General features: G+C 38.2%; 1 protein-coding gene across 2 annotated transcripts in view; it reads left to right on the top strand.

The window, feature by feature from the left end:
• Positions 1-7,910: 7,910 nt before the first annotated feature.
• The window catches only part of ABCB1 (ATP binding cassette subfamily B member 1), a 65,727-nt gene continuing 47,326 nt past the window's right edge, over positions 7,911-26,311 (top strand). The window contains exons 1-8 of one of the 2 annotated variants that reach the window (XM_074945983.1): positions 7,911-8,038; positions 8,590-8,689; positions 12,217-12,271; positions 14,439-14,583; positions 16,086-16,134; positions 21,827-22,018; positions 23,000-23,171; positions 25,114-25,238. In XM_074945983.1, coding sequence (XP_074802084.1) covers positions 8,023-8,038; positions 8,590-8,689; positions 12,217-12,271; positions 14,439-14,583; positions 16,086-16,134; positions 21,827-22,018; positions 23,000-23,171; positions 25,114-25,238 — 854 coding nt within the window. In that variant the 5' untranslated portion in view covers positions 7,911-8,022. Of the gene's footprint in view, positions 8,039-8,589; positions 8,690-12,216; positions 12,272-14,438; positions 14,584-16,085; positions 16,135-21,826; positions 22,019-22,999; positions 23,172-25,113; positions 25,239-26,311 lie in introns of those variants that run through there. The other variant, XM_074945984.1, reaches the window with a different exon arrangement.

The raw sequence follows: 26,311 nt of genomic DNA on the forward strand, positions 1-26,311 counted from the left end.
TTTCTGCATTACATAGGGCATAAAATTTCACCCAGTGATTCCTGGATCAGGCTGATATCTTGTGGTTGATATTAAGTATATAGTATTGTATTGAGACAGCACAAAGTGGACATATTCTGGCCAGCTGAGAATTCCCTTTAGATTGTCAGGATACCAACAAGGGCAGTTGGGACTAAGGGTCAGAGCAGGGTCAAACCTGAGGCTGTGAGTAGCAGAGGAGTGCATAGTCAGGTTCCAAGCCAGGGTCAATACCAAGGGTCAAAGTCCAAATTAGGTTTCAGGGTCTGAGTCAGGAGGCAAAGGCAGCAATAATTCTTACTTCAAAGCAATAGTCAGCCCTCCTGCTCTGAGAGGCTTTGACAATGTCCTCCAGCAAAGGACCCAGTACTTCCTCACTGGCCTGTACCAGCTAGGAAGGACATGGATCCAAAGCAGAAGCTGTGAGACAAAAGTCTCTCAATATTTCCAGTGAGTATTACCATCTGAAACTCTAGTAGAGAAGATGAAGAGACAGTCTGGATTAAGCAGACTATCTAAAATTTGAAGCAAATCTACTGTGGTGAAAGAAAATAACTCATTCTTAGCCTTCTGCAGAGCTACAACATAAAATGTCCTGTTGTGCCAAAGTTCTATATCAAATACCTAAGTTTAAATGGTTCAGTCTCCACTACTAGGCTCAATCAAATGTATTTAGAATGGAGTTTTGGTCTTCAGTTTTCTTTATGGCTATGCTATTCAAAGCAGTTAGTAGAAACTGCTATTCTAATTGATATTCTGATAGTTTTATTGTATTTCACTAATTTAGTATTATTATTATTATTATTATTTATTATTAAAGGAATGAGAAAGTATTACAACAAAATAATGGAATGCTGTGAGAAACTTTAAACTCTTTTAATCCAGACAGTCTGGATTAAGCAGATTATCTAAAATTTGAAGCAAATCCATATTTTCCATGTATGAACAAATTAATTCTAGGAATTTTAAGGCAACTGTAAATCATAAGATTCATCTTTTAGAAATGAGCTGAATGTGTAGAAGCCATCCCAATCTTAAGGTCTGATCCTATTCCCATTGAAGTCAATGGAAAGTCTCTCATTTACTTCAGTGGGATTTGGATCTAGCTTTAAAATCCTATGCAGCAAAAACTTAAGCACATCATTTTAAGTATGTAAGTAGTCCCACTGACTTCAGGCTAGAATGGGGCCTATATACAATCCAAAACTATGACTTTCTGTAGGATTGTAGTTATATATTGGTTTTTAATTTGTTTTAAGAAAAAATGATTGGTCTAAATTAATTTTCACTCTGGTCAGAGGCTTTATATTTCAAAATATTTTAAAGATTTGGGTTTTTTACACTTTAAACACAGAAATGTACCTGAGGACCGATAACATGATATCATGTCTTCTAAATAATTTGCCTTCTTATAAGAATCTAATGACAAGTTTGTAAGTGAATTGATCTCCGACACAGAGGACGGATCATATCAGTTCATTCGTTCTCGTTTCCCATCCCCTTCTCCCAGGTGCATGTAAATTCACTTGTTTAAAGGTCACATGCATTCATAGTCACCTGGCAGGTTAAGATTTAAGTGTTGTAATTGCTTACATAAATCCAGTGGAACCATAACGTATTTTTAAAAACTCACTCACATTACATTGATACATTTTGCTGAAGAAAACTTTCTGTGGGCTTAACATGTGTACGTTAATTTTCAGCCTGGAATGAGTTTTTAGGATTAATTTTGAAACCTCTGTAATTAATACTTTATAGCTGATAAATCTCGAATGAAAGTGTCCCATCGCTTGCCAATATAAACAAAAGAGTAGTTGTCACCTGGAAACTCATGTAGGATACTGGCATAACTCTTTCCACGACAAGGATTCTTGCTTAATGTTTGGCAAATTTTACCCATTCCTTAGAACTATGCAGATTCACTGTACTACTGGATATAAATAATATTAGTATCTAAGAATTCCAATTTATTTCCATAATTATTTGTGTTATTTAATATTATTTGTAATGAGCTAATGCCTAGGGGCCCTAATCAGTGATTGGGTCTTTATTGTGCTAGGCTCTCTACACACATGTGATAACAGACAGTCCTCCTCCAAAGAGGTTATAGTTTTAGTATATTACCAAAATAACATATGGCTACAAACACGAGATTAGGGAAGGAGAAAAGGGAACAGTGATATCTTGGTAGCTTTTTAAAAGATATGCTTTAATCCAGTGGTTCTCAACTTTTCCAGACTCCTTTACCCCTTTCGGGAATCTGATTTGTCTTGTGTACCTCAAGTTTCACCTCACTTACAAAATAGATATAAAAATATAAGTGTCACAACACACTATTATTGAAAAATTGCTTACTTTCTCATTTTGTCCGTATGAAATTGTAGTTTCTACAGACTTTGTTAGTGGTTTTTATGTAGCCTGTTGTAAAACTAGACAAATATCTAGATGAGTTGATGTACCCCCAGGGTACATGTACCCCTTGTTGAGAACCACTGCTTTAATCAAGCCTCTGGGAGAAATTCTATGGCCTGTGTGTATGGGGAGTGAGCGGGAGCAGATGGTCATAGTGATTCCTTCTGGCCTTGGAATCTGAGTCCTGCTGTTCATCCCCTTCCTACAAATACCACAGGAAGAAGAGGATTGCCTGCATTGCCCTCAACCTGCTCATAACACTTGCAGTTCTGCATTAAGATAATGATATAATCAATTCTCATCCTTCAAGTCTTCAGTTAGTCACCTGTAGGGATCAGGAAGGATATTTTTCCTCCTCACGCACAATTGGCTTGAAGTACTTTGTTCATCCTTTCCTCTGAAAGATCAGAAATTGGCCACAGCTGCAAATGGGACAGGGACTGGGAAGGATCAGTGTTCTTTCTAGATGCCTTGATAGTATGTTTTTCTCTCACACGCAAGGTCATACTGATTGCCATGTTTGGGGTTGGGAAGGGAGGGGTTCGCTTTGCTCTGTAGCATGGGGTGTGGTTCACTTGTTAGGATCATTTAGGCATTTCTCACTATCCAATTCTCTGCTATTGCAAGTCATGGGTGGTACTTTGGTCTCTTCTCTGTCTGTGGCAGAGTTTAGTAGTCATTGGGCTTACTATAGGGGTAACTGGGTGAAATGTAATGGACTGGGATGTACTGGTCAGACTAGATCTAATGGTACTTTCTGGCCTAAACTCTATGAAAGGGAAATGATCATGTTTAGTACAATAAAAAGCAGGCAGAGCACACCAACTGTCTATCCTTTGTCACATAATTTGTAGTTATCATGGCACAGGTGAATTCAAAGAAGGATAATGTCATGGATTTTTGTGAATTTTAACAGGGAGCTCCTCCCGTGCATCAGGAGCAGCATGGCAGAGAGTACAAAAAGCTGGAGAGAAAATTGGGCTAGCAACTGATGAAGGCAATTCCTACTTCTAGTATGTGCTTATTAGTCCAGAACACCTTTGCTGAACACAGTTATTTCAAAGCAGAGGAAGGGTGACCCCGTGGTTAGGTATTGGGTATTAGTAACGTGGGTATTGGGAGAGCTCAGTTCGACTCCCTGCTCCATCACAGGCTTCCTGTGTGACTTTAGGAAAGTCACAGCCTCTTTGTACCTCAGTTCCCCATCTGCAAAATGGGGATAATAGCATGTCTGTATCTCTCAGAGCTGTTGTGAGGATAAATACCGTTGAAACGTTGTTATGGTTGAGTTTAAACCCCATTGAGAGAGGTGTGAACTTATTCTTCAATTAATATACCTGTAAACATAAGTCCAAAAGATAACAGGTATGTGTAAACCTGCTCAGGAGCTTTTTGGCTGAGTAATGTTTTGTGTAGAAATATGAGAGTGGGAAGAGAGATCACACAGAAACTGAGGACAGCTAAGAACAGAGAGTAAGGGAGAGGCAAGGAAGCCAAGCAGGAGCCTGTGAACACAGTGTGACCCTGGAGAAAACTAGAGATCTTGTTTGGGCCTGATGATGGCTAAAGAGGCTTGGGAGAATGGGTGGCAGGTATAAAAAGCCAGCATATAATAAGCAGAATTGGGCTTGTTTTTTTAAAAATGGCTTTACATTTTGTTGAGTTGTGGGTTGCAGGTTTTTGGGCTTGTGATAAATAAAGTGTGTGTATGGGGTGGGGGGATAGCTCCCTTTAATGGACACCCATCCAGCCAGTTAGCTGTAAAATCCCTCTTGGTAGCTGTTTTCTACTTGCTTTACCTGTAAAAGGTTAAAAAGTCCCCAAGGTAAAGGGGGGGAAAAAAGTGGGCACCTGACCAAAAGAGCCAATGGGAAGGCTAGAAATTTTAAAATTGGGAAAGAAACTTTCCCTTTGTCTGTTTTCTCTGGGCTGAAGAGATGGGCAACAGGAATGCTGTGTAAAGTTTGAACCAGATATGAAAATCATCAGATCATATCTAGAACTACTTTTAACAACCCAAATATGTAAGTAAATTAGGAATATTTAGAAAGACACAATTAGATTTATTTCTGTTTGTTTTTTTTAAGGCTCGTGGACTTCACTGTGCTAACCCCAGATGCTTTTGTTTGCTTGTAACCTTTGAGATGACCTCCCAAGAAAGTTATTTTGGGTGCTTAATTTTTTGGAATTGCTCTTTTAAAATATAGCAAAAGCCTGAGTTCCAGATGTATTTTCCTTCCTTTTTTTAAAACAAAAAAGGGTTTACCTTTTTTAAGAACAGGATTGGATTTTTGGTGCCCTAAGACAGGGGTCTCCAAACTACAACCCGTGGCTTCGATTTGTCCGGTCCCCCCAGCCAACATTGCAGTGGGCGGTGGGACACCGGCTGGCAGGACCCCGTGGCAGGAATCCCAGAGCAGCGGCGGGCTGAGCAGCTCAGCCTGCCTGCCGCCGCTCTGGGGTTCCCGCCATGGGCTCCTGCCAGCTGGGGTCTCAGCCCGCTGCCAGCCTGGGTTCCTTCACCCAGTCTAGCAGCGGGCTCTGGGTAAGGCCAGTGGCAGAACCCTGGTTAGCCAAGGGCCAGTAGCGGAAACCCCAGAGCGGCGGCGGAACTTCATGACATCACTGCATTCCTGCCAGGGTCGCAGAGCCGATGAGCACACAGTGGGTAGTTTACTAGCAGGAAGGAAGCGGATGTGTGATGAGCCGTTGTTTCCCTCGGTTTTTGTCTTAGCGTGTGTCAGACTAGTGACAAACTTATATTCGTTGTGTTTAAGTCCGTTGCTATTGGGGCAATTATGTCGGGAAAAGGACAGAAGAGAGAGGTTAATTCTGAATGTCGTGTGTTTAAAGAACAATGGAGTGTGGGCTATTTCGTTGTCGAATCAGGTAGTAAAGCATTGTGTTTAATATGTAACAAAACTATTGCAGGGCTAAAAATACAACATTCATAGACATTATGAAACCAAGCACTTGTTGAACTACTCTCAATTTACGGGAAAGCTACAGATAAATTAGAATCCATGAAACATGGCTTATCATCACAACAATTTATATTTAAGAAGAAGAAAACTGAGAACAAAGCTGCAATAAGAGCCAGCTTCTGCGTGGCACACCTATTAGCAAAACGAGGAAAACTATTTACTGATGGCGAGCTAGTTAAAATATGTGTGATTCAAGCAGCCGAAGAAATATGCCCAGAAAAAGTAGATTTATTTAAGACAATTAGTCTTTCGGCAAACATAGTTGCTCGCAGAATCGAGACATTGGCAGTAAATAATTTTCCAGCTGAATGAAAAGGCTATGAAGTGAGTGGTTTTCCCTCACTCTTGACGAGTCAACTGATATTTCCGATACTTCGCAGCTGCTGTTGTTTATTCGCAGGGTCAGCAGTAATTTTGAAGTTACGGAAGAACTAGCTTCTGTGCATAGTGGGGAACAACCACAGGTGAAGAGGTTTTTCAAGGAAGTTGAAAAGTCACTTTCTCAATACAACCTGCAGTGGAAACAACTGAACTGTGTTACAGCCGATGGAGGTAGACATGTGTGTGTGGTTCAAAAAAAGGTTTCGTTGGACAAATTTACAAAGCTTGTGAAAGTGCGGGCTGTCCCAAGTCTATGATTCTTCATTGCATTCTTCATCAGCAAGCATTGTGTGGGAAATATTTGGATTTGTCATGTGTTATGGAACCCATAGTTTCAACCATGAATTTCATTCACTCACATGGACTTAACCATCTTCAGTTCCAAGCATTTCTGGTGGAAATAGAATCAGAATATCACTATTTGTCCTACCACACTTCAGTTCGATGTCTTAGTTGTGGAAAGGTTTTGTTGTGATTTTTCGAGCTTAGAACTGAAATTGAAATGTTCTTAAATAAAAAAAAAAAAAGATCTCTAACTTTACTCACAAACAATGAATGACTTTGGAAATTAGTTTTTTTTCAAAGACTTGACCAAGCACATGAATGATTTCAATCTTAGACTACAAGGGGAAAATGGGCTTACCTGTGACATGTACAGCCAGGTGAAAGCGTTCAGGCAAAAACTAGTTCTTTTAGAGTTCCAGCTGATGAGGGACTGCTTTGCTCATTTTACATGTTGTGAAAAGTTCAACCAAGAAACTGAATCACGATTCCCAACTAGGTTTGCACAAGAAATCATTTCTGATCTGAAACTACAGTTCCAGGAGCGTTTCTCTGACCTTCATGTGAATGCAGGAGGAATACAGATCTTCCAAAACCCATTTGATTGACATCTCGAAAAACTGCCACCTGAACTTCAAATAGAAGTGATTGACCTGCAATCCAATTACTTGTTGAAGGACAAATATAAGGAAGGAAATCTGGTAGAGTTCTATAAATGCCTGCCAAGTGATCAATATGCTCATGTAAAAAACTTTGTCTGTGGATTAATGTCAGTGTTTGGCACTACTTATGTGTGTGAAAAAACATTTTTCGATGATGAAATATGTGAAATCCAACTACAGATCGACCTCGTCTGATGAACATATACAATCAGTTTTGATGATAGGGAACACTAACTTTGAACCACAGCTAAATGCAATTTTGTCAGAAAAATATCAGTACCATACTTTTCACTAATCCTAAAATATTTCTTTTTTTAACGATTTTGCATATATTTAATTTTTTTCAGTCACTTCGGCCCGTGAAGCCCCTTCAAAAATCTAATATGGCCCTCATCTCATAAAGTTTGGAGACCCCGTCCTAAGAGGTTTGTGCATGTTTGATTAGCTGGTAGCAACAGCTAATTTCCTTTTGTTTTCTTTCTCAGCTGTTGAAGTAACAAATCAAACCCTGAAATGAAAGCCACCAGGATGTTATGATTATCCAGATTATTCATACTAGGCTTCAGGATGAGCAAATTGGAGGAGACTATATCCTGAATTAAACTAGATTATGTGATTTAGCTGTGTGATCCAGTGTCCCAAAGTATCTCTGCTAGACTTGCTCATTTGGACCAGACCATGCTCTGCTGTTGTGTAAGTACTTGGGCAAGGGAGGATACGCTCCTTGGTGCAAAAGAACTGTTCGTTCTGGTGTATAACACCCTAATGGGGGCAGGGATGAGGTAGGGCACTAATCCTGTCTCTCCTACCTACCATGATTTGGGCTGTTATAGTGGGTTCACTCCCACTAAGGAGGAATTTCTCCTGGAACATCTCTTGGAGCAGTGCTATTCTGCACGATCCCTAATACGGTGGGGAAGCAATCCTGAGAATTAACAGGCTTATAAAGTCCTCAGTAAATAGCAAGGATTTTCCTTGGGTTGGGATATTAGGGGACTTTTCGGAGCTGTTTACATGAGTGACAGTAACCCAGTAGTTCAGTCAAGACTTTGTTAAACCTCCTCCTTTGGGAGGGCGGAGTTAAGAGCACACACACATTAACCTCATGGGGCTAGGCAAGGTCCAAAGGGAGTGGCAAAAGCTGGCAAACATCAGCTATTGAAAGCTTTTTCATTACAGTTTAATAGAGGATGAGTAAAGTCCAGCCGTATCACATGTCCCTAACCACAGTAGACCCGTCAATTGCTTTATAGCCTTCCAGAAAAGGAGAAGAAAGCGTAACTATGAACAATTCTCATGGTAAGTCAGTACATTTATTTTTATACCAGAGATATTTAACAAAATTCAATGACATGTAAAAGAAAAAATCCAAAGTAACTGCAGGCTCCTTTAAATAAACACATTGTATTGCTGTTTGTTTTATAACTATGATAAATTACATAAAATGATAGACTCAGAAGGATCATGCAGATACAAATGCATGTGTATATACACATAAGCAAATATATTGATTTCCATGGGGAGTTCTTCTGAAAAACTGAAGACCGAATATGATCCTGGTTTTAAACAAAATGACAAATGAAAATGTCATTCATTTATCCTGAACTTAATAGCTGTATGTTCTCTCAGTTAAATGCTATCTTATAATTAAATTTTCTGAGATGCTACATTTCCTAAATAGATTAACATGGGTTCTGAAGAGAAAAGAAGCTTAAAAACTGAAGGCAGAATATGATGCCAGTTTCAAATAAAATGTCATCAACATATTTGTCCTCAGCTTAATAGCTGTATACTCTCAGTTATGTACTGACTCATAACTACATTTTTCTGTGATGCTTCATTTCCTAAAGAGATTAAAATGGGGACTGAAAACGAAAGAACGTCTGATGTGAATGGAAGAGCTGGTAATGCTGCTGTACCAGACCAGGACTGTGAATCCAAAAGCAAATGGTAAATATTTTAGTCTATTTTAAAATATTGTTAGCATTTTTAAATATTTAGGATCAGATTTTACCTTGAAATACATTTTACATAAATTACATACTTTTCCCATGTACAAAATTCTTTTGAAATCTATTATTTTTCAAATATAAATAAAATATCTGCCAGATTATTTGGCTCCTATTGAATTCATCAGGTCAAAGAAAGTCTAACTAGCAGACTTCGGCCAGCAACACTGACTGAGCCTTTCACTGGGGCAATGGGATAGAGACAGAAAATTCTTTCATCTTGCTCCTTGTTCTTTCCCGTAGAGAGGGGAGTGGCAGTTGTATCCACTATACTTCATTAAAAGGCATATCTAAAATAGTGCTAGAACTGAAGCTGGAATAGATAATGGACAGCTAAAGCACATGTGTCCGAAAGTTAAGTAGGAATTATGTTTTTTTAGTAGGGGTGACTAAGGCCTCGTCTACTCCTTAAACTTAGGTCGACCTAGCTATGTTGCTAAAAGGTGTGAAAAATTCACACCCCTGAGAGACACAGTTAAGCAACCTAAGCCGCAGCGTAGACACTGCTAGGTTGACAGAAGAATTCTTCTCTCAAACTAGCTACTGCCTTTCAAGGGCATGGATTTACTACAGCAATGGATAAACCCACACTGGTAATGTACCCAAGGGTCAAGGACAGTTTTATACACCCTGAACACCATTCCTACTACTTCATCCATCTACCTCGTATAGTAGTGAACTGTGGCAGAAATGGATTCTGTGAGTTCTGTCCCCATCCCTATTTAGAAAATTGCACAGTGCCTCAACTCATGGCTTCCCATGCCATGTAACAGGATCACCAGAAGACATGAATCCTCATAAATATGTTAGAGGTGGAGGGTTGAGTACAGCCTGAAGGGAGATTCTGAGAATCGGGAGGTTTCAGGGCACAAGCTGGAGAGAAGTGCTTTGTCACAGGTGAGCCTGATATGGGTATGTGCAACTGTTACTTTGCAAACACAAAGGATCACCACTGCCAATGTTAGAGGGAAAAAAAATCAGCAATATTTGATCTTTCATCTGGAGCTTCCTGGGCATCCCTGAGCCTATAGCTCTCCCGCAAAATCCATGAAATACTTTGACTTTCTGCCTTTGCTGTCATAACATCTAAAGCCTCTTAGACTCATTTAGCTGCAAAGTGTGGGGATTTTTTTTCAGCAAAATCTCTAGAGGTATGGGCCTTTCCTTGGCTTCTTTGGTGGAGGATTCCAGAATGGATCACTGACCATACAAAGAGAATCATATCACTGGAATTCATCTTCCTCCTATTTCACACTAAGGAAGCACATTTCCTGACTACATTGGATGAAGATAGCCCCTAAAAGTTTATAGTACTTTGTTGCTCTCCTTGAGTTCTGAAAATGGGTATCCAGTCATTCATTAGCATTAGTACTTATTGAGTGATACATTCTAACAAGTCAATAACACTGAGAGAAAAAACTGTCACAATTCTGATTTTATGGTAGCCACAAGGTATGAGGATACTAGTTTATTGTGAAAACATTGTCAGCTAAAATTCGACACCCCCCCCCCCCCCACCAATTTTGTCCTTGATGGATGATCTTATAGAGACAAGGTGGATGAGAGTAATATCTTTTATTGGACCAACTTCTGCTGGTGGGAGAGAAGCTTTCGAGCCACAGAGAGCCCTTCTTCAGGTGTGGGAAAGGTACCTCATCCACCTTCTTTCTAATATCTGGGGCCTACACGGCTACAACTACACTGCATACAACAATAGATTACTTTATATTCTGTTTACTGTTGCAAAGAAGGCAACATCTACTAACATCCTCAGTTTAATCTGTATTGGAACGTGATGCAATTTAGACACTTACTACAGCAACAGTAATATAGTAAATCCACCACTCCAAGAGGAGGCAGCTAGGTCAATGGAAGAATTCTTCTGTCTACCTACTGGTGTATAGGGGCTTAGGTCAGCTTAATTATATTGTACAGGATGTGAAACTTTTCATAACCCTGAGTGATGTAGCTAAGCCAACCTAACTTTTTGGTTTAGACCAGCCCTCGGGAAAAGACAAACTAACACAAAGCTGTAAAATGCTGGAACTATTTGTCATATTTTCAACTAGATATTACTTAGATCTCAGTGCTCAATGGCTATATACATTTTTCTAATTTTTAGAAGTATTTATTAGAGGGAAGATATGGTGAGGCTTTAATTGAGGAACATGCCTACCACCTGTTGGGTGGAGTTCATAGGCTGTGGTTACTGCGTGGTGTGCAATGCAGCTAACAGCACTTGCAGAAGTATGATCATCTTTCTTTTATTTACATCTGGCCAGAAAGCTGCAACTATTTATTTTGGATATGGACCTTGCTACTGAGACTCAGGGTTATAATGATGACGTGATACAGTCATAATATTGTAATAACCTTATCTACACTAAGGAATTTTAGAAAAAAATTTCCTGATAGTGCTATGATGCACCAGTGGGAGTGCTACTGTAGACAAAGCTGTGGCAGCTTTTGGTGTTTTGCCACTGTGTCAGCACAGCTTGCACAGATCTGATTGCATGATTGGGACTAAGTGTGGATTTCTCACTTTATTGCATAAAGTAACTACAGCTGGTGTTTCTGGAGTGAATGACTTTATAATACCCCTTGGACACCAGATTGTGTTGCAATAATGTTAAAAGTGAAATAACTCCAGATAAGTTAGAATCATAGAAGTCTAGTACTGGAAGAGACCGTGAGAGGGAAACTTCCCTGCAAACTGTGAATGTTTTTTCTGTGTTTGTGTCAGTATACTTTTCCATTAGGTTGTACTAAATATGGGACCATCACAACAGGTTACGCTTTGCCCCTCCAACTTTTAATTTTTTCCTGCTATAGTCTTCTCCTTTCCTTGGTAACAGATTCTACTCAACACCTTGCTTTCTTGGAAACCAGGCCTCAAATCCTGCAAGCTAATCTATGCAGGAGGACCCTTACACCAACAGAGTCATACTGAAGTGAATGGGGCTCCACATAGGCATAAAGATTCTTCTGTATGGCCCAGTTTGCAGACTGGGTCCTAAACTCTTTTTTGATCTCTACCATACTCTCACCTTTGGGTGAGCTTGGAGAGACCATAATCTGCATGTTTGCCAAAAGTAGGGATTCAGTAAGAAATCAAGATACATAGACTAGCCAATCTATTTCAAAAGATTACCAAGAGCTACTATTAGTGAGTGTCTGAAATCTAGCAGATTGACCAAAAATGTTAATTTCCTTTCAAATGAACTTTTGGAGAAGTACCATGTTAATGTTCTTTAATATAGTTGGCCTCAGTTTCTTAAACACCTTGCAGACAATGTTTACAGAAATAAACTAAGAATAATCTGCAAATCATCTTCATTTTATGTTCTTATGTCTCTTACATTCTTGTTTAATTTTGTTTAGATTTAACTGTATTACAACTTTAAATGTTAGAGTTGCAGTTAAATATTTTCTCTTTTACAATGCATTAAAACAATCATTCAAATTCAGCAATGAGGACAAGAAGCAGCCAAAGAAACCTAATGTGGTCAGCCCATTAACAATGGTAAGATATATGCTACGTATATATTCAAGTTTAATGATATAGTTTAAACATAGTTTTTAATGTCTCAAGTCTTACTGATAAGGACTGATCTACATTTCTGGTATACCTGTGTGGACGCAGTTTATATCGGCCAAACTGTGCTTTTGCCTGTATAGCTTATTACGCACACATCCCTTCCCCACAAGTAAAGTAAGCTGTACTGGCAAAAGTGCAATTTTACCGGTATAACTGCATCTACCTAGGGAATTTTGCTGGCAGAACAGTGTTAGTCAGGGACCACACCTCTTCACACCCTGACCAAGGGTACTGGAACAATTTGTATAGGGGGTGCTGAGAGCTACTGAACCAAACTGTAAACCCTGTATATAATGGAAATCACTTCAAGCCAGGGGATGCGGCAGCACCCCTAGTTCCGGCACCTATGACACTGACCAACATAGCTATGCTGACAAAAGTTTGTAGTGTAGACCTGGCCTGAAAAGTTTTACCTGCATTACTATGTCAATTAGGGGTATTATACTTTACCAACAAAGTTATATCAGTAAAAACATTAGTGTAGATGCAGTTTTACCATTATAAAGGTGCCTTATACTAGAATAGCTTATTTTGGTACCTGAACTAGAATAAGCTATATCAGTGAAAGTGTTTTAATGCCAGTATAACTGTGTTCATACTATGGGGTTGTTTTCTTTGTTTTTGTTTTTGTTGCTGTAACTATACCAGTATAGTTAAAGTGGCAAAACCTTTGAGGACAGGCCTACACTACAGACTTTTACTGGTATGGTAATGTCAGTTAGGGGTGTGATCTTTGTGATATTTCTAGATCAGTAAAAGTTGTACTGGTAGATGCAGTTATACTGGCATTCAAGTGCCTTTGTTGCTATAGCTTATTTCATTTGGAAAACTAGTATAACCAATACCCACAAAAGCACTTTTTTGGCAATATAAGCTGTGTGTACAATAGGAGGGTTTGCCAGTATAGTTATACCAGCAAACTTTTTCTAGTATACACCTGGCATAAGTGTAGACAACCCCTTAATGACAGAGATTTTTATACTAGTGTCTCCAGCCAGGATGAAATCTTTGCTTTTAACTCATTCTTTTGTGCTTAGGTATATTAGATATGCTTTGTGCATGTGGTATGTTAATTACTACTGTTTAGACTCTAATAGGGTAACAAATGTTGGCATCCATGAACAATAATAGAGATTCATAGGAAAGTCCACAGAGTTATTGCTTATGAGCATCCTCAAGCAACTACAAACTTTTCTATTATCTCCCCTCTACTTTGTATGAGTTGCAATATCTAGGCATTTTGTGATTAAATTAAAAACGAAAGATGAAGTAAGATTATCTCTAATTTTTGGCTTTTAGATAAAAGGACTCTTATACCCTTCACTCAGGATTTGCTGATTTTTGTGGGTTCTTGTCAGCTCCTCTATTCAGTATAATTTTTAATTAATTATTTTTAACAAGGTAGCTAAATTACACTGAGAGCTCAGATACCTAGAGAGAATGTTTTTCTTTTATATTGCAAAATGCTGGCCAAATTTTGTCCTCCAGGTCTAACTTCTGTTTATTTCAGTGGGAGTTTAAGGACAAAATTGTCTCTGTATCAAGAACCACGCTATTCTAAATAGGAAATATTTTGTGCAGTAAATAATACTTAATATTATTCAGTATTATTCTAGCTGCACAAAATCCCACTAGTAAGAGTAACAGTACCACAACCCCACCTACAATAACCTTGCAAACCCCCCCCCCCCCACACACACACAGAGTTGCTTTTTGGGTCAGGACCCCTACAATTACAACACTGTGAAATTTCAGATTTAAATAGCTGAAATCATTAAATTTATGGTTTTTAAAATCCTATGATCGTGAAATTGACCAAAATGGACTGAATTTGGTAGGGCCCTAAATATAAAGATGCTTGTATCAGTATGGCTTATTTCTATAACTTTAAATTATTTTTGTCAAGTTAAATTCTAATCAGAGTGGGTTGATATAAAAGATGTGCGTATACAAGCCTTAAGCTTTTCTGACTTTTTGTTATCTTAACTGTGCATCCCTAATGTTGTGTTAGACCTTTTTAATGCATGAAATTAGAGAATTTTTCAGCTATGAAAGTGTTTCCATTTTCACATGAAGGTGTTCCCCTTTTCAGTTTCGGTACGCTGATTGGCTGGATAAATTACTAATGGTGCTAGGCTCTGCCCTTGCAATCCTTCATGGAGCAGCTCTCCCAGTCATGATGATAATCTTTGGAGATATGACAGATAGTTTTGTTGTTCCACAAAATCTACCTTCAGGTAAGAACTGTCCTCGTTTTTAATTGGTGACATTAGAATACGGCTTGTATGGAGAGAATAATTGTCTGCATTACAATAAAAACAGGAAGGAATGGCAGCTTATCCTCTAGGTAATGAATCCAATGGAGTCAGCTTGCTCCTAATGGCTGAACCAAATTAATCTGTGGCCCTTTTATTACGGAGGAGATATGCCAGAGGTTAATTTTGTCCCTTGTTTCCATGTCTTCCTAAAATACTAAAAGCACACATTAACTGTTATACTGATTTCTACAGAGCTGGTGGTACTTTTGAAATGTCACAGAAATGGAAATGTCCTGTGACACTGAATGTGGAGTTGAGGGAAGAAAAAGGTGGATGAATGTGAAATTGCAAGATGAGGTATATGGAAAAGAGAACAGGCAAAATACATATACAATATCTCAAAAAAGAAAGGAAATGCTTCATGTTACCGGGGAAAAGATTAAAAGATTTACATTTCTTGTGTATATGTCAGAACTTCAAACCATTATATCTCTTCTTCAACAGATGCTTTTCATCTTTTAAATAATTATTGTGGAAAACAAGTTTTGTAACAGTCTTTTTTTTTTATTTGGAATCTTATGCTGTAAAGTATGCATGCACAATTCATGATGATATAAATTAAACAAAGTAAGCACATTGGCAATGCTTATTTAATAATTATAATAAAGGCTGCAATAGTACTAATTTATATCATAATTGTAATATTTTTTGCTTTTCATTGCACTAAGCATCTCAAAGTGCTTGACATATGTTAATTAATAAAGGCTTATACAACATTCTTACAGGTAGGAGTTGGAAATAATATTATCCCCCTATTGGAAATGGGAAAGTGAGGCAAAGTCATGTTCAGCTAAGGTCACCAAGCAAATCAGTGATGAAGCCAAGAGAATGGTTCAGATCACTTGCTTCTCACCAGTGAGCTTTAGCAACTACACTTCTTTCATATCCTTAATAATAATTAGTTGAATAAAAACTGTCACCTAACAAATCAGACAATGGCTTTAACTACCATCACTATGCTCTCACATACACTGAAGGTTCTACACTCATAAATCTAATGGCAACATGTGGACCTACATTTGTAAAGTGATTTAAAGGTGGTACTTGATCTATATAAATACAATGTATTAATAAGACTAATAGTCAGTGTACATTCCAGAATGAATATTATAGGCAAAATTCTGATCTAAGTTAGACTTGTGTAACTCTGGAGTAAGTGACAGCAGAATTTAGCTTTATGTTGTAATTGCCACTGTTGCATTATAGGTACAAGCCTGCACTTTTGGCCTGAAAACCTAATTGTACAACTTGTTGTACACCCTCAATTCCCACTGAAGTCAATGGAGGCCGACGGTACTTTGCACTTCTCAGTATTTGCTCAGCACCTTGAAGGATTAGGAGTTCATACAGCAAAGTTATTAAAACATGCTTTAGTATATTTTTATGTGTTTAACAACAATTTCATATGTTTTTCTTTTAAGGGAATATTTCTTTTAATCCTTATGAGAAACTTGAGGAACAAATGTCCAGGTAATTAGGAATTGTTAATTATCTTCAGCGTTGCCTTTCTTTTAGGCAGTGGTAGAGGTCTCTAGTCAAACCATTATTTCCCTAAAGGTAATTTTATATTTAAACATATGAAACAAACAATTAGCTGGTGAGTTAGATACATGTCAGTCAAAGTGTTACATACAGCTAGAGGGTTACACTCTTTGTTACTTGTGCTGTCCTAGTATACTGGCCACACCCAGAGCTCCTTGCATTCCTCCATTCCCACTCCTGCCCCTCCCGGCACCCTCTCATCCCCTTCTACTTCAGGAACATCCTGCAAGTCACCCTCCCCTCTCCTCCCCCCCCATATTGGGAGGATTAACGGAGCTGAAATGAGTGCTATTATACTGGAATGTGTTCATGGCTGCCATGAACTGGTTCATTGATTTAGCTAGTCTTTTGACAATGACAGAGGTACTTGAAGTTGCTAGCTCTGCTAACCTGATGCCAAGGACTCTGTGTGTGCCCTCTGATCCCATTCCAATGACATTGTCCCAGCGAAAGACATATTTTATATACACTTTCTATTTATAAACTCATAAAATACCAGATAAAAACCAAGATAAGATAAGGCCTGTCAAATGAGTATGCAAGCGTGTTATAGACATGCTATGGGATTGCAAAGGTGATGTCAATGCTAGAAGTATTTAATATAGTCAACGCTGCAGAGTAGAAAACTTCTTTTCAATAGATAGCATCCATAATGTGGAATATTTACCTAAGATATCTAATTTAGATATTTATAGAGAACTAATCACTGTAGTACCTAGATATTTATTGCTACTGTATGGAGCTAATTTATCAGTAGAAAGGATTCTCTGAAACTATTCTTTTTTACAGTGATAACAGCCACTAAGTGCTAACTCTCATGAACGAACCTAAAAATGTTCTCACTAGTTAACCATTATACTTCTCTTTATTTCTTTAAAACCATCTGGGGTCCTGATCCAAAGCCCATTGGAGTCAACAGAGAGACACCTACTGACTTCAATGAAGTCTGGATAAAGCTTTAGCAAAGAAGTTATCATTGTACAGGCTATCACTGTAAAAACACCAAAAAACATAGGTCAGGGCCAATCATAGTTCTAAGAATATAAAAATGGCCATACTGGGTCAGATCAAAGGTGCATCTAGCCCAGTATCCTGTCTTCCAAGAGTGGCCAATGCCAGGTGCCCCCAGAGGGAATGAACAGAACAGGTAATCACCAAGTGATCCATCCCCTGTTGCCCATTCCCAGCTTTTGGCAAAGAGGCCTGAGACACCAGTGCTACCCATCCTGGCTATACCCATTGATGGACCTATCCTCCATTAACTTATCTAGTTCTTTTTGAACCCTGTTATAGTCTTGGCCTTCATAACATCATCTGGCAAAGAGTTCCACAGGTTGACTATGCGTTGTGTGAAGATATACTTCCTTTTGTTTATTTTAAACCTACTGCCTATTAATTTCATTTGGTGACCCCTAGTGCTTGTGTTATGAGAAGGAGTAAATAACACTTTCTTTCTCCACACCAGTCTTGATTTTATAGACCTCTATCATATCTCCCCTTAGTCATCTCTTTTCCAAGCTGAAAAATCCCACTTTTATTAATCTCTCCTCATACAAATGCTGTTCCATACCCCTAATCATTTTTGTTGCCACTTTCTGAACCTTTTCCAATTTCAATATATCTTTTTTCTTTTCTTTTTTTTTTTTTTGAGATGGGGTGACTACATCTGCATGCTGTATTCAAGATGTGAGTGTACCATGGATTTATATAGAGGCAATATAAGATTTTCTGTCTTATTATCTATCCCTTTCTTAATGATTTCTAACATTCTGCTTTTTTGACTGCTGCTGCACATTGAGTGGCTGTTTTTCAGAGAACTATCTACAATGACTCCAAGATGTCTGTCTTGAGTGGTAACAGCTAATTTAGGCCCCATCATTTTATGTGTATAGTTGGGATTATGTTTTCCAATGTGCATTACTTTGCATTTATCAACATTGAATTTAATCAGCCATTTTGTTGCCCACTCACCCAAAGTTCTTTAAAAGTTCTCTGGGCAAGTCATTTCCCCCCCTTCTTTTACTCTAGAAGATTATGAACCAAAAGAATCACCAGTGCATTTTTTGTAATTATAATAAATCACATCCTGGGAACAGCCCCTAAAACATAAGCTAGATAAGTATAGAGAAGTAAATAGAAATTTTTTTGCTGTATATAAAGTTATGCTTGGTGGTGCTTTTATTTCATTTCCATTTTGAGGGTTAACAAAAATTATTATAGGCATGAAAGAACTTATATCTGTGAAAGCCTGAAAAGACTGGGACTATTTATTTGAGAGAGAAGATTAAGTATGGACATGATACAGATATACAAAATAATGAATGGCATAGAGAAGGAAAATCAGGTACTCTTATTTACCTTTTCTTATAATGCAAGAACTAGGAAGCATCCAATGAAATTAAAAGGCACCAAATTTAAAACTGATAAAAGGAAATGCTTTATTTGCCAGTTGGAACTCATTGCCAAGAGAGATCCCTGGGGCCAAGATCTTAGTAGGATTCAACATAGGATTAGCTGTTTGCATGGCTAGTGAGGCTATCCACCTTTACAGATCAGATAAATAAAACTGAAGTTAGGATTGAAAATCCTATGCTTCGAGGCATAGGAAACCACTAAATAATGAGTGATAGGATTAAATTACCGTGTGGACATGTATGGAGAAGGAACTGTGTTAACTTGAAATTGTTTGATATGAGATGATGTTATAGTATCAGTGTTAAGTGAAATTGAATGATTGGGTATGTTGTGGGACCAAGACCAAAACAAACATATGTTCTGGATTGAGTTTCCTTGCAGGAGTCCAAGAGCTTCTGCATCTCTGTGCAACCAGTGTCATATGTTCGTTTTGGTCTTGGTCTTGGAATTTTGGGAGGCTGAATTTGAAGGAAATTTGGCTACTGAGGAAAGAGGGAGCAGGATTACCGAGGGAGTTGGGGAGCTAGACTGTCATCAGGAAGAGAAGTGCTGCTGGGCTTTTATAAGATGAGACTGTCCCTAGTGGAGTAAGAAGTAGACTGGTTACTGAAAGCAATTGTTTGGTTTATATTATGTTTAATGTGGTTAAATAAAAGTTTAGCTGGTTTGTTTTTTTTAACCCAGAAGTTGGAGGCATACTCAGTTGGTGGGTTTGAAGAGATTTGAAGAGCCCTCCAAATAGTTAGGAAAAGAAGCCAGGATTGCCCAATATTTACAGACAAGTGTCCTGAGTGGAAGATTAGAGTGGTAAAAGGGTTATAGTAGCAACCCAGAGAGAACAATGTTGAACAAGGTGTGTGCCCAGGAAGGGGCAGGTCATGACAATTTACAGTTCATTTAGGATAAAAATGAAGTAGTGTGTGAAAATCCTATAGTTCAGAATTTATACTGGAAGTCGTATAGGAATCCTATACTTCATAAAAAACTACTAAATAATGGGTAGTAAGATTATATTTCCCTACACACAGTTTATTCTATAATTGTCCATTATACGGTTCTTGCATCTTCCTCTGAAGCATCAGGTACTGCCTGCTGTCAGAGATAGAATGTGGAAATAGGTGGACCACATGTTTGAGTCAGTCTAGCAATTCCTATATTTCTATGATCTTTTATTCCTTCTCTTTTTCATCCATCTCTCATTTTCTTTTTTCTACTCCCCCGTCCTTTACGGATTCTCCTTCTTTTTCCCCTTTCCATTTCCTCTTGCCCTTTCAAAAACCACAACTTCTCTTTTCTCCCTCCTTTACAGGTGTCAACCTTTCCCCTAAAGATTGTGGCCCTGCCTACTTTCGTTGTCTTTCACAAGCCTCACCCATGTACTGTATAACCAGCATTCGTGGGCTTGCCCCTGAAAGCAATTTATCAGAGATTATTATGTTAAATTCTAGTCCCTATTATACATTAAAAACAATTTACAAGAACGGGAATTATGAACATAAAAATTACATGGATAAATTCAGGAATTGGGTTCTAAAAATGCACATATTGTTTCTTACTCAGATAATAGTTATACCTAAAATCCAGCTTTCATCCAGAACATTTGTTGTTGAATAATTAATTCACAGTGCAATGTGCAATTAACTTTCACCAATGATTCTACCAAAATAAATTTGATCAATAATGAATTTCACACAGAATTGAAGTCCCTTTGTTATGGATTGTCATAAAACAAATCCTGTAATACTTGCTGTTGAATTTTAAAGATTCTTTATAGAGAGACAAGGTGAATGAGGTAATATCTTTTATTGGACCAACTTCTGTTGGTGAGAGCAATAAACTTTTGAGATTACAGAACTCCTCCTCTTCGGGTCTTAATATCCTGTGACCAACCCAACTACAACAACACTGCATGCTGATTCATTATAATTTTACAGTGTTTAGGGTGATTTAAGGTCAACATTTAGCTAATCATTCAGCTTTAAGTTAGCCATTAACCTCTTTTTATAGTTCAGTTTAGATATGATTAACTTTATATTTTATGAAATCTCAAAATAAAATTGAGTTGTCATGTAACAATGGGAAAAAATCAGTCACTTTCTTCTAAAGTGGGACATTTATTAGAATATAGAAAACAGAATTATCACCAAAGCTACTCTCTCCTTTTGTACTTCACTGCAGAGCTTTTGCTTACAACCTTCCCAGTCCCCCTCCTGTCTGGCTTCCAATTCCAGCTACGGCTTTAAAGAAACAGTACACATAGTCTATAGGTGTGGGACGATCCAAATGGCTTTTATCTTTATTTTGTAATTATTCATCTTTATGTAAATGTACTAGTCTAGTAATGAAATTTGGCATGTGCCTCACACAAAGTAAGGTTAGATGTAATTTCCTATTGTATGGCTATGGCACATGGAATAGTATTGAATAACATTAGAATACATGTTATGAATATACATATGAGCTAGAGGAATTTGCTGAACTTTAAATTATCATAATAAAATGGAATTCCACTTCAGGAATTTATTGGCATCTACTTGCAACAAAGGTTTATATAATACCTTTTTTTTTTTTTTTTTTTTTTTTGGTCCTATATGTGGTGAGGATCATTGTGATTTAACCGAATTAGCTTTATAGAGGAGTGCTTTTTTTGTTTGTTTTTTTTATTTCAGGAATACATACTAATTTTAAAACTAAATTATTTCAAAATTCTTTCACTGAGTAAATGAAATTGTGTATAACTAGTAAAGGATGATGGCAGTCAAACATGAAATAATAATTTAAATTATGTTATCCTGGCTGCTTCATTAAATTCAGAATGGGATTTTCAAATTCCACCCTTTACCTTTCTTCATTATTAGCAGTACAGTATTTCCACAGTAAAGTATATTCCAAGTAGGTTTTCTACCCATATATCAGTGGTCTCTGAGCTATCCATTCTTAGATTAAAAAAAAGTACAGGTTTTTAGGTAACTTGTGGAGGTCACACATTTAAGTGGACAGATATGAAATGTGGTTCTAAAAGGATCTACAGAAAAATATTCCCAACACTGAAGAGAGGAAAAAATGCAGATAGTGTCCAAATAATATTCCATATTGGTTTATTTGTGTATGTAAAGTACTGAAGTTAAAATCTATACGTAAAAGACTTGTTTGGGGTGAAAAAAAAATCCAATTTAAAGGATCTCTGCAATTTTGTTCCTTTCAGATATGCATACTATTATTCTGGAATAGGAGCTGGTGTTCTATTTGCAGCCTACATACAAATTGCATTTTGGACACTGGCAGCTGGACGGCAAATTAAGAAAATCAGACGACAATTTTTCCACTCAATAATGCGACAGGAAATTGGGTGGTTTGATGTAAATGATGTTGGGGAACTCAACACTCGACTTATAGAGTAAGTATACTTTTAACTATCAGTTGTGATATTCCCTTTACAACCATGTTTCTTTACCTTATTAAACATGAGCTATATTAAAATGTCTTGAAAATCCTTCTATGAGAATCTAGTGAATTTCATATCTACGTGTTGAAACGTACAACATGGAGAGCCCTGCAGACTGGACTCCTTTACTTTACCAAAGAACAGGGATGTCACAGCAGCGTCCATGCCAGCACCTCATGTTGCCAGGGCAACTAAATCCTATCCTGAGGGATCATTACCAAGAAGGAAAAATAATAGTTCAGTTTTCATGCACATTGAGGGGCCAAGCTAACAAGATGCTGAATAATTCTGGCGAAAGGTCAGGCAACCTCAACTCCCAATCACTTTCTTCTGCTCACATGAAAGGAACTGCCCTGTCTTTCCTGGGACTCACTGGAGAACTTTCAAATGAGTCCAATATATGCATTTAGGAGATGATACGGAATGGATAGATCGGGTCCAGCATGGACAAAGTCTAGGGATGACCTTTAACCCTGTTGGAGGTCATTTGGAAAAGGTTACATTACATTTTCCCTGGGGAATGTCCAGTTTTCCAAGGTTGCATTATGTTTTCTCCTCAGGAGAGCTGTCCTGGGGGCAGCTGTTGACAAATATTGGAAAGAGGAATTTAGGGACCCTACAGCCAGCATGCGCCTCCACACAGTTGTCCATGTGCTTCAAGTGAATCCTCCAAGAGTTGCATGTAAAGTTTAAGAAAATCATTCTGAGTCTACAGGGTTTTCTTCCCTGGCCGCCTCCCATGTATGTTTCTGTTGGATGAAACATTCTTAACCTATGTTAGGTGTGGATACAAAGTGTGTTATATCTAAATTAATCTGCAGTCTAGAGCTTTTAGAAAATGTGACAGAATTGACAAAGTGTACTGCATCAATAGAAAAGCTTTTGTGTTTTCCACACTTTCCTCAACTCTTTGGATGTAATTTTGTTTTTTAGTGATGTCTCCAAAATTAATGAAGGAATTGGTGACAAAATTGGAATGCTCTTTCAGGCAATAGCTACATTTCTCGCAGGATTTATAGTTGGTTTCATAAAAGGATGGAAATTAACCCTTGTAATACTGGCAGTCAGTCCTGTCCTGGGACTCTCAGCTGCTCTCTGGGCAAAGGTGGGTGAAAGCTGTGAATTTTCACTGAGATGTAAAAGTACACTAACGTGTCCTGTTTCAGGTGAGTGAGCCTCTTAATTTCCTCACTAAGAGTCATAGTACATTTAATTCCTTAGGGCAGTTAAAAATCATAGCTTTAGGCTTGTCTAAACACAAGTTGAATTATAGAACTATACCTATACAGGTGTCATAAAAATAAAGGGAAGGGTAACCACCTTTCTGTATACAGTGCTATAAAATCCCTCCTGGCCGGAGGAAAAACCCGTTTACTTGTAAAGGGTTAAGAAGCTAAGATAACCTCGCTGGCACCTGACCAAAATGACCAATGAGGAGACAAGGTACTTTCAAAGCTGGAGGGGCTGGGGGAGGAAACAAAGGGTCCGTCTGTCTGTGATGCTTTTGTCAGGAACAGATCAGGAATGCAGTCTCAAACTCTGTTAAGTTCGTAAGTAAGCTAGCTAGAAATGCGTTAGATTTCCTTTTGTTTAATGGCTGGTAAAATATGCTGTGCTGAATGGAATGTATATTCCTGTTTTTGTGTCTTTTTTGTAATTTAAGGTTTTGCTTAGAGGGATTCTCTGTTTTTAATCTGATTACCCTGTAAGGTATTTACCATCCTGATTTTACAGAGTTGATTCATTTACCTTTCCTTTAATTAAAATTTTTCTTTTAAGAACCTGATTGCTTTTTCTTTGTTCTTAAGATCCAAGGGTTTGGGTCTGTGTTCACCTGTACAAATTGGTAAGGATTTTTATCCAGCCTTCCCCAGGAAAGGGGGTGTAGGGCTTGGGGGGATATTTTGGGGGAAGACGTCTCTAAGTGGGCTCTTTCCCTGTTCTTTGTTTAACACGCTTGGTGGTGGCAGCATAGGGTTCAAGGCCAAGGCAAAGTTTGTACCTTGGGGAAGTTTTTAACCTAAGCTGGTAAGAAAAAGCTTCGGGGGTCTTTCGTGCAGGTCCCCACATCTGTACCCTAGAGTTCAGAGTGAGGAAGGAACCTTGACAACTGGCATAGTTAAAGTGATACAACATATCACTAAGTGATACAGATAAAGTGTCCCTAGTGTGGACACAATTTTACTGATGTAAAGCTGGTTATATTGGTATAGCTTATTCCCATATGGGAAAGGGAAGAAGCCATACTACTATAAGGCACCCTTACAACCATATAACTGTGTACACAGTAGGGGTTGTATCAGTGTAACTATATAGCTAAAAACTCACACACCTAACCAAAATGGTTATACTGGTACAAAAACTTTTAGACCAAACCTTAGTCTCAGAAACAGACATTTATTCCAGATTTGTTATTGCTTTTTGCTGGGATTTTCAAAGTGGCCTAAGCAAGTTAGGCCTCTACCATTGAATTTCAATGCGAGTTGAGTGCCTTGATCCTTTGGCTTGTGAAAATTCCAATCTTTGGATACATATGGAAAATAAAATTATCAAAGTATAAGTAGGGTTCTGCTGTGGCTTTTCCTGCTACCTAGCAAGTGTGTGGGGAGCATATAATCATATATATGTAGGACTAGAAGGGACCTTGATAGGTCATCTAATCCAGTCCAGATGGATCTAATCCAGTCCTACTGGCTGCTCTAACCTATCTGGGATCAGAGTGGTGCAGATCTGCCCTGAGAATCAAACAGGGAGCCATAACCAGTTCACTAAGGGCCATCCACACATACACTTGTGCACTGAATGAAAGCAGAAAATCTAGGTTTCAGTTTTTGATAGAGGCTAACACTAAAATTTAATTTTTATAAAATTGATGTATTCCTATAATAAGTGGTCTGGCCCATTCTATGATATTTAAGCAAAAGGCTTATTTTCTGGAAAATGGCATTATAATACATTTTTTGGAAAGAGGAGAAAAGCCATAATATGCTCAAGCTGATTCAATTTTTCTTTGAACAATAGGGTTAAAACATTTTCCTTTTGTACAGCTACTCTCTGCATTCACTGACAAAGAACTAACTGCATATGCAAAAGCAGGAGCTGTTGCAGAAGAAGTTCTGGCAGCAATTCGGACTGTGATAGCTTTTGGAGGACAGAAAAAAGAAATCAAAAGGTCAGAAAAATGTTTTCATTCATCAGCTAGTTTTAAAACTCTCTCTTTAGATGTTTTGAATTTTTCTTGTATCTTCACTGCTGAAAGTCTGTCTACACCCGGGGGCTGACAAAACTGGTTCCTTGGTGAAAGGGATCTTCAAATAAAGGTAGAGCACTATTGTATTCAGTGTATTTTGGGGGTAATTAAGACAGGAAGTTGCCTAATAAGGATGTTCTCTTTTACAGGTTTTATTGTAAGCTGTATAGTTTATTTTTTCCAGATCCTCTCAAAACAAAGACATGATCAGTACCCCAAAGGGTGTACAATCTAACTTCAATATCACACAATAAACGACAGACAAAATAGACCTATAAACAGACAAAAAAGGGGGATGGGGAAAGAAAAGACAAGGGTAACACTAATAAGATTATGTGGTTACTCAATAAGCCATGGCATGTACACACCTTGGTAGTTCCATTAAGTTAGGTTCATTTATTCTTATTGTATTATGAAACAGCATTCTTATCATTTGTCCTGACCTTTTATCTAAAGATGACCATAGAGCCACAAAACTTGGCAGGAACTCTCCTCTGACTGGTTGCTGAAGGTGAGAGGGGCCATGCAGCTCATCTCAACACCTTTCTTAGGGTGCACATCACCATAGTGTATGAATGCACCTTGTCAGTGCTCTCCTCTTACTCATCCACAGAATTCCTTCTTCCAGCCTCTGGTACATGGCACTGTGTGCCCTGAATCAAGTCACTTAATTTGCTTGTATCTCAGTTCCATATGTCATAGGGTGACTGGTCCCTTTAAAAGGCGATAGGCCAGCACCCCTCACGGGGCCATAATTATTAGCTGCTTCTGAGTCTGAGGGGACAGGACTAAGGGATCAGATAATAGGTTAATGGACACCTGGACCTCTGAAAAGGCCTGAGAGAGATCAGTCATGGGGTGTGGAACTATAGGCAGGCAGGGAGGGAGAAAACCGAGCCCAGGGAGGCGTTGAGAACAGTACTCCAGGGGAAGCCACCTGGGAGCAGAGTGCTCTATAGTGGAGTGGGGGAAAGACTCACAGGTAGCCCTGAAAG

The sequence above is a fragment of the Natator depressus genome, chromosome 2 (assembly GCF_965152275.1).
Source record: "Natator depressus isolate rNatDep1 chromosome 2, rNatDep2.hap1, whole genome shotgun sequence".
NCBI lineage: Eukaryota > Metazoa > Chordata > Testudines > Cheloniidae > Natator > Natator depressus.